General features: G+C 37.3%; 1 protein-coding gene across 1 annotated transcript; it reads right to left on the reverse strand.

Annotated features, from left to right (window-relative positions):
• Window positions 1-207: 207 nt before the first annotated feature.
• On the reverse strand, window positions 208-1,571 carry LOC129794521 (ornithine decarboxylase 1-like). The gene is made up of 2 exons (XM_055835274.1): window positions 1,096-1,571; window positions 208-1,018 (listed from the first exon to the last, which is right to left on the reverse strand). Exons 1-2 carry the CDS (start codon window positions 1,569-1,571, stop codon window positions 208-210), a joined length of 1,287 nt encoding a protein of 428 aa, XP_055691249.1.
• Between the last annotated feature and the right edge of the window lie 7,986 nt (window positions 1,572-9,557).

Below are 9,557 nucleotides of genomic sequence, written 5' to 3' on the forward strand. Positions count from 1 at the left end.
GTTTGAAAAGCCAAGCCATAAGAAAGTATTCTAAGTCATCTGATATTTATTTAATTACTGACAAGTACATTATACTAAATCAAATTAACAGTTTTAGGTAAAAAGTTAGTTAAGACTTCGTTATAAAGGAAAAAGTAAAGTGTTTATTGTGACAAACGCTGGTAATTTAACTAAAAAATAAATATTCGTCAATTAGCTAGTTTTTCGTTAATTTCTAAGAATTCTCAGGGTGTCCTTGTCAGCAAAATAGAGAACTCTCGCCTTGGGAAAGCCATTGAAGTTTGTGGCAAAGACAAGACTATAATTTCCTACATTTGGAAAAACAAGCACATCCCCAACTTCGAGATTTGGCAATGAGAGATTAGCGCAGATTTTATCCAGGCTGTTGCACGTAGGGCCCCAAATGGAGCAATCAATGAGAGGTCTCTTAACTTCCTCAATTAACAACTGGCGTGTTAAAACTCGAGGGTAGAATGAGTTGTAACCGAAAAAAACAAGATTAAAGGATCCGTGAATTCCATCATTGACGTAGTACTTAACATGCTCCACTTTCTTCCTTTCTGAATCAAAAATTTCATTCTTTGCTACAATTGTTGTAGCTACGGTGCAGGCTGATTCCACAAAGTACGTTCCTGGTTCGGAAATCACCTCAACAGAACCAAAGAATATATCAGTTTGAGGAAAGAATTTTTCAAGAGCGGCATTTACAGCATCAGCATAGGGTTCAAAGTCTGTTATTGTATCCCCGGGAAAACCACCTCCTATATCTAAAAGTCGGAAGTGGTAGCCTAAGGCAAGGGCGTAGTCAAAGAGCTCTCGAGCAATTGAAATGGCTTCGCTGTAGGCAGTAGGATCCCCACATCCACTGCCGACCATAAAGGAAACTCCAACAACGGAAAGGTTTAAATTCTTGGCGTGTAGGAGCAGAAAATGAGCCTCTGTGGAAGGATCACAACCAAACTTAGCGCCTAATGAACAGAGAGCCTTCTTTGAGTCGCACCTGAAGCGCAGAACGAGCCTGGAGCAGAATGCAAATAAAAGAGGGAGTAAGTACAGAAGAAGAAGCACTTTAACATGTCTAAGAGACAGACTTACTGAGCAGCTGGAAAGATCCTATAAATACGATCAAGCTCCGCTGTTGAATCAAAGGTCATGAGGCTTGTCTCTGTGGCTGCAGCATAGCGAATGTGGCTCGTAGCCTTTGCTGGATTTGCAAAGATGATCCTATCAGGCGAGACATTGTGCTTGAGGACTGCTTTGATCTCACTTTTAGAGGCACAATCAAAGCCAGATCCAAGACGTGCCAACAACTGAATGATGTGATCATCATCGTTGCACTTAACAGCATAGAATGGCTTCACGCTTGGCATTTTTGTGCGCCAATTGATAAACTTGCGCAACACATCGGAGAGATTACAAACATAAAGGGCTTCCTCCTGAACTTCACCACTATCAGATTCATATAGTTCCTTCCTAAATATTTTGTCCACATCGAGAGTTCCTTCAAATGGAATTATTTCACTATTCCTTTGCAACTTTAGCTTATTCAAAATGCAAAGTATGTAATCCATGTTGGAGGAAAAATTAAGATCACTCGATCTATCCACCTGCTACCGCTCCAGGTAGCTTTGTGCCAGATGATGTGAAATTTTCCAAAGCTTTTATACGGCACAAAACAAACATTAAGAATTACTTTTTGTAGGAAGTTCGAAACATATGTTACAAACTTTTACAGGTAATTAAGTTTTTTTTAATATATCAAATGAAATTAAACATGGTTCTGTTCACACGTTCTAGGATATGCTAATGTATGTACTTCACAGTTCTTCCAATAAATTTTTTTCAATTGGTATAAGAAATCATTTTTATTTAATTAATTTCTTTTTTCATCGAAAGAAATCATTTTATGCTGATCAATAAAATTAGAAAAGAAATATCATAAACATAAAAACAATTGTAGTACCGCTGGTACTAACTGTCATGGTATAGGACAGATTGGCCTATGTGTGTGGGGTTGGCGGGCGTCTTAAGGTGACTCTCTCTCCCAACCACCGTAGTACGGTTGGCTCAGTTACTCGTGGGCCATGGGGACGTACGGACCGGACTCACCCCCATAAGTCTGAATCGTAGTACCTGGCCATGACAATTGGTATCTCATTGTCAGGTATTTTACAATTCAGAAGTGGGATTAGCCCAAATAACGTTCGCGGAAGTGGAACGCGTGAAAAAGTAAGTGATTTGCGTGAAATTCGCGAGTGAAAAATTTCATGGCGTCACTTTGACGTCTCGTGGTGAAATTCGCGGAAAAAAGTCCACCGTTTGGGACTTTCGCGGCGTAGAAAACCGAGTTGTGGCACCCGTAAGTGCTGATCAGAGTTTTCCTCGGCGGGAAAAGTGCCGTTTTGTGTGAAAACGCGTCGGAAAAGCCGTGAAAACCGCGTCGAAAAAGTGACATTTGGGCAATTTTTGTAGTTGCCAAGCGCGAAATGTGTGCGGAAAAACGTCTTTCGTGGGGCTTTTTCGGGGCAGGGAAAGTCCCGTCGTGATTTCCTTCAATGCGGAAAACGTTTCCGCAAAAAGAAAAATCGTCGCGAGTGAAAGAAATTGCGTAATTTGGCGACGCAAGGGGACACAAAAGTCGTGCGTGCATCGATTAACGGTACATTTTCGGTGCGCGCAAAGACTCTGTGTGTGTGTGTGCGAGCGACGAAGAGCGGCGCAGCATTTTCAGCGAGAGAGCGGACACACGCACACCAACGAAGTCTCTCATCGATGCAGCGAGGCTCGCATGCGGAGAATGCGGCATGGGTGTGTGCGGTGAGTGACGAGGAGCTCCGCAGCGTACATCGTGGCGACAGCGACTCACACACACACACAACAACGAAGCAGCATCATGCAGCGGCCTGACACGCTGAGGATGATGCGGCGGAAAAAAAGACATGCAGGACGATGCATGTAGAGTAAAAGAGAAGGAAAATTGCAAGTATTTTCTCTTGGTAGGAGAGTGGTATTCTCCGATTAATTATAATTGATGAATTATATTTTTTTGGTTAACCCTGAAAAGCGCTTTTCAACCCCCTGATATTCTCTTAATGATGAAAATTATGTTATGTATTGTGTAACATGCTAAATTTAAGAGAATGATAACTGTAAGATTTCTTTACAGAATTTAGGGAATAAAATATGAAAATTATTCCTTGTTTTATTTGTTTGAAAAAAAAGGGTTGAAATTTTCATGGAAATTTCATGAAATTTGAAATAGTGAAAAAAAAAAGGATTTAGATGAAAATTTCAAAGGGTTAAATGCTTGGGCAACTTAAATAAATTGCAATTTTCTTTCAGCAAAAAAAAAAATGAAATAAAAAGAAACTTGTTTGTTTTATTTCTACGGTGTAAAATGTATTGTTTTACATGTTGGGGCTGAAAGATTGCATAAGAATTGGAAAGTTTAATTAATTCTCATGAATATTTGAAGTTTTAGTAAATCAAGGAAAAGTTCCTTGTGGCCTTACAATCTAAGGAAATTTATTTAGATTAAATGCAGTGAAATTAAACATGTCATTAAGAATTTCAAATCAATTAAACTTTCAAAGAAGATGGATGAGTAAAAAGAGGTTTATAGTACAATTCTTATGCAAGATAAGCTTGCAAGAAACTTATTTGTTGCTTGGTAAGCACGTCCGCTCATGAAGTTTTGATAAACTCGATTTAGTTGCGGAAAAATTAAAATTGGTCGCTTCAATGTTGGTTGCGAATGTCAGTTTACTATTTTCTATATTTTCACGAATGAGTTCAGTGAAAATATGAAAAGTGAAAAATGGTAATGATGAGACAAGAGAATACTGCAAGGTGAAGGATTAATTGAAACATCCAGTAGCAGTAGTAGTTACGTGGAAATAATCGTCACGGTGCAACCGACGATAGGAATGGAAACTGGGACTCTTCTTGGAAAAAAGGGGGAAGAGTTGAGGAATTTGGCCATTTGAGAACAGGCCATTTGAGAAGTGGATCAGACCGAGTGCAAGGATCTTGGCACAGCACTCGACGGTATCCAGGGATGATCTCAAGGAAGCTTATAAAGTATAAAGTATAAAGGATAAAGTGTGTCAGGTTAGGAGTAGTGTTTCTCTTCGGAATAGGGCTTACTAAAGCATTAGATATCTGGGTGAAACGAAGTCCGCTAGAATTATTGTTTCACACATTGAGGTATCAGGAGAAGAGAAAGGTGCCTGTGCACATGGAAGAGCAATTCACTATGTTTATGTGATCAGTAGAAATACTGTGATAAACTGGCTCTTCAAGCATCCATAGAACCAATATGATGTCTCAGTAGATATGGTAGAATGGATGAATAGGAATGTAGGTCTGGGCGATCAATGGACGCATTGTAAGCTAGACAAGACATTCAGGTCATGTATCTATGCAACCAGTTAATACTAAAGACAACATTCATGAGTCTTCGTTGATCGGATGGTATAGAGAGACAAATCATGAGTCTGTGAGTAAATGATACTGGTGTAGATAAAGCATGACGAGGTTTTCGCGGAGAGGCATCATGCTTGCATGGTGGGCCTGTTACGTTGAAAACCTGAAATGTCGTATTGATTAACATCAATCCAAGGTTAAGGTCCAAGGTTCTTGATAGTTAGTCATACGGCGAATGGTTTCTCGGAGACACTAGTCTCTATGGAACGAGCTTACGGTTCCTGGAACTGGGTAAGCTAAGTCTAGACATATGTTCCATGAGAAACAAAGGACATAGCGAAAGCTGTGTTGAGAGAACCTTCTGTAGGTTCATGGGTGTGATGATTTTGTGTCATGTGCACTGGCGTACTAAATCAAACAGAACCCTTGTGTACTTGGACTACCAGGTACGGTTCCATTAGGAACAATTTGATATATTCTTCCAGTTGTCTATAGAGTTGTTGTCCACTGTGCCGGGCTTGCACTCTAGAACACATGAACCCAGTTGTTATCGCATTCTTTGCGAAGTATACTGGTCGGAAGAGGTTCCACTGGAACATTTTGATATGATCTTCAGTTTGTGCAAAGAGTTGTTGTCTAATACAGACTTGTACTCTATACAAAGGACCGCAGTTGTTATCGCATTCATTGCGAAGTATACTGGTCGAAGATCACGGGAAAATTCGGTCAATCTGTCTTGCTTTTCCTAGCTTGTGCCGAGGACGTCACAAAAGTCAGGAATGGCCGAATGTAGTACCGCTGGTACTAACTGTCATGGTATAGGACAGATTGGCCTATGTGTGTGGGGTTGGCGGGCGTCTTAAGGTGACTCTCTCTCCCAACCACCGTAGTACGGTTGGCTCAGTTACTCGTGGGCCATGGGGACGTACGGACCGGACTCACCCCCATAAGTCTGAATCGTAGTACCTGGCCATGACAATTGGTATCTCATTGTCAGGTATTTTACACAATTAAGAATTCTTGTACCTTAAACTTAAAAAGTATCTGATGAAAAGGAAAGTCTAAACGTGCCTAACTAATTTAATAGATCGGGCAAAAAAATACTTTACATGATTAATTAATGTTTTGACTCTTGATTCAGTAAATTTTTTCGCCTCTGCTTGTAGAACTTCTTATTAGCAAAAAATCCCTGGAAAGTACCTAAATTTAAAATATAAATTAAAATAAAAAAATAAACAAACATGTTTCGAACTTTAAAATCTTTTTCTGAATTTAAAATTTTACTGTTTTAAATTGTAGAAAAAGCGCGATCAAAGCGTGTTCTCAATTCGCGGCAGTTTTGTATTGTATTAAGGTTAAGTTCTGAAAGAAAAGTAGCAAACCCAAAGGACCAAGGGGGATCAACGCAGTAGCAAACCCTAAGCTAAAACCTAAATAAGTGCCTATGTATTGTCCTTTGTAATGTTTTTTTTTGTTTTTTTTAAATAGTTCAACTCGGGTTCAAAGCAAGAATTGTTGGAGGCACTAAGATAGGTCTTCAGATCCATAAAAATGAGTGTATCCGTTGAAATAAAAGTAAAACAAATTAAAGTCTACAAAAATACTCTAACTAGTCAAATTATTAAACGTTTGCGATAATTTAACATTTTAATCGCCATTTAATTCACTTTAATACTGAGTAATCTATTTTTGACTTCAACTGATACTGTCCTAATTAAAATTTCCTAGAATGGATTTATTGATAAAAGCATTGTCAATTATTTCATCGAACATGCTGCCAATTTCCCGATAAAAGCGCGGAAGTCCTTCCAGGTCTGGGTAATTGTTTGCATTGACTCTTTGTTCACCGTGTCGTGGTAAAGTGTCCCCCACGGTCAAATGCACTCCACCACACAGGATGAGAAAAAATGGAAAGATAACCAAAGGAAAAATCGAATGAGAATTTTCCTGAAAGCATCATTCGTATCCACATAGCAGAATGAAGAGGTGAACAACGAAAGATTAAATATAAGAAATCCACAAGAGGTAGTATATTGACGGTTTGATTTACTAAAGGACTCAAGTAGAAAAGAACTAAAATGTAAATAAAATTTTGTAGAAAAAAAAAACGAAGGAGAAAATGGAAAATGGGTTCTTTTTTTTCTGTCAATTTCCGCTAAGTGATTGATGGGCCCACTTTGGTACGCGTAGCCGAGAGAATGTTGAATGGGAATCAGGACAAATCCCTCGGATTTATTCTATATATTTCAAAGCCCATACACAACAATGTCTTTGTTGAAAAATACAGAGCTTTAATTTAAGTTCGATATGGTGCTGGGCTATATTCACATTGTCCTCGCAAATAAGTGAGGATGAGGATGAAGAATTCATCTGATGGACACAATACTTTTTGATTTAGAAATTAAAATTCTTTTGCTTATGAATGATTTAAAAGATTTTGATGTCCTGAAAAGGTTTGAAGTTAAATTCGAAAAGTCAGTGAAAAATACAAGAAAAAGCTAATTTTTAAGACATCTTTAGTACAAAGACAATGTGTAACGTATCTTTTTTTTCACTTATGTAGGTACTAATTAAATCAATGCAACGAATAAAGGGGATTTATTTCCAGAATATTTTAGTTCTTTTTGGCAAATCCAAATGCATTTATTTACATAAAACTAAACATTTTTTTCCGCTTAATTTTATTAATTAAGTCAACTCTTGTCTTGATGAGAGAACAGAAGGAAGTGATTATTGTGTTCCAGTTTAAAATCAAAATTGACCCGTTTTTTCCCGTATATTTTTAATGCTTTGAAGAAGGGGGCAAACACCCTCGAAACGTCGCATGTTAAAATAAAATTGAGAAAAACTAAACAAGGTTTACTATCCGTCCAAATTCCACAACCATCCAAAAAACCGCACATTTAAAGAATATAATTTTTTTTTCTTGAGTTTAGCACTTTTAAAGCTTGAAATTAATACGTTTAAGTCTTTCGATCTTTAATCGAAGTTTCATTAGAATAAAAAATTCTAAAACATTTTACAGCTTTAATATATCTATTTGACATTTGAATTTAGTACTTTTAGGTTTGAATTTAGAACATATGAGGCTAAAATGTAGGTAATAGTTTTTAAGGTTTTTGGCAATCAATCAGATCCGCTTTAGAACTAAAAGCAATAAACCTTTTTAACGGCTTGAATTTAGTACTATTGAGACCGGAAATTAGTACTTTTAAGACTTATGATATTTAATTGGAGACTATTTAGGCTGAAAACCGTATAACTGATTTAAGAACTCAATACCTTTAGAGTTTTTGGTTTTAATCAGATCCTTATTAAAACTAAAAACAAAATAAACCTTGTCGATTTGAATTTAGTACTCTCAAGCTAAAATTTTGTGCTTTTTTTAGCATTTTGTTATGAATTTCGGCATAAATCAGAATATTTTCATTATGATAAATACCTCCTAAATCGAAGGAAATATAATAACAAATGTAAGATTAATCAGAAGTTTAATGGCAAATTATATAAAATTTCCACAAAGTTCATTTAATTAAAATCAATTACAAAATTACACGGATACCTAATTCTTAATAGAGGAGACGGGAGAAAGGGAATGCAATTAATGCAGAATTGATGTTCATTTTACTTTAAATGAATCTGAATTGATTGAGAGTGGCATGCTTGATGGTTAAATGGGTGACCAATTAGTAACCCCATGGGACAACTGAAGCAAGTGAGAGGAGTGTTAAAATTTAATTTAATACTTTATCTGCTGACTCAATTAATTTGTATGATGATCCCTCGAGAATTCCTCTTTGCTCATCGTTAGCTGGACACAAGAGTTCAACATAGCGTGCACTTTCACACCTTTTCCTCCACAAATTATGCTGCTATTCTATAGTTTAAAACATAAGGTATTTATGCCATCAGACACACGGTGACGTCAATTTGGGAAGCACCGCGATAAGACGTTGTGTCTGTGAAACCTTGCGCACAAAATAGCTCACCCAGCTCACATGCAGAGTGTGGATTAGGGTTTAAGCCACCTTCAGTAGGCCTCTTGCGCTTCCCCCAAAGGCACACATGGATTAACTTCCTTATATCAGATTATCTTTCCCGCGATCATCCCATGTGATGGGTACGACAAAAGAGATAGCATTTGCGTTAGATTTTCTTATTTGATTTTTTGCGCAATTTATATCTTCTCCCTTTGTCACACAACTTTATCGCCACACAATCATGATCCAGACAATTTTATTAATTAGTCTAACCAATTTCCGCTTAGAGAGAACTCTGTGGGTGTTGTTTTTTAGCGTGTCTTTTCAATGGAATTTGTTTTGTCGCCAACAATGGGTGGTATAAATCGCATTCTTTGACACCCCCTAGGACGGGAATTTTTTAAAACTTGAATTTCATAGAAAAAAAATCGATTAATTGAGTCTTTATCGAGGTTTTCTACTCAATCCTATCATTCTTATATTCGTCAGCATTTTTTCTTATAGCAAATAATCTTGCTTTGCATAAAATGCATGGAGATTACAAAGATTTAAAATTTAAATAATATCCATAAATAAACGACAATTTGGAATTTGAATAAATATTTTATGTAATGTTATTGTTTTGAACGTTCAGCAGCATAATGCTCATTCAGAAATTTGCCCCTGAACGTTAATCTCCACCGGCGAGGCACTATTTGGGGCGCTATTGATTGCCAAAAGCAACACAAACGATGCTATATGTGTGGTGTGGGGATCATGCCTTCATCCGGTGTACCTGCGGGACCATCGTTAGTGTCGTTTGCAATTTTTCGTTTATTTTTCATGTGGCCCCAACTACGTGGAATCGATATACGGTGCAATTGGAAAATATGTCACTGCATTGATAGGGTGCAGAGCTAATTTTTCTGAAACAGTTTCCCGGAAATCACCTGCATGTTATAGTTGAAAAAAGGAGGAAGAGGAAGACAGGTCAGATGCGATGAATTTTAAAAAGGACCACGATGCTGATGAACAATGCTATCATATAACTCGCTCACATATCACGTGGCTGAACATTATGTTGTTGGTTGCAAAACCTTGTATGTATGTACATATATGGATAATATCATTTTCAAACAAGATGCTACATACATACATTCTCCCTTATACCCA

Source organism: Lutzomyia longipalpis, chromosome 4 (genome assembly GCF_024334085.1).
Source record: "Lutzomyia longipalpis isolate SR_M1_2022 chromosome 4, ASM2433408v1".
Taxonomy (NCBI): Eukaryota; Metazoa; Arthropoda; class Insecta; order Diptera; family Psychodidae; genus Lutzomyia; species Lutzomyia longipalpis.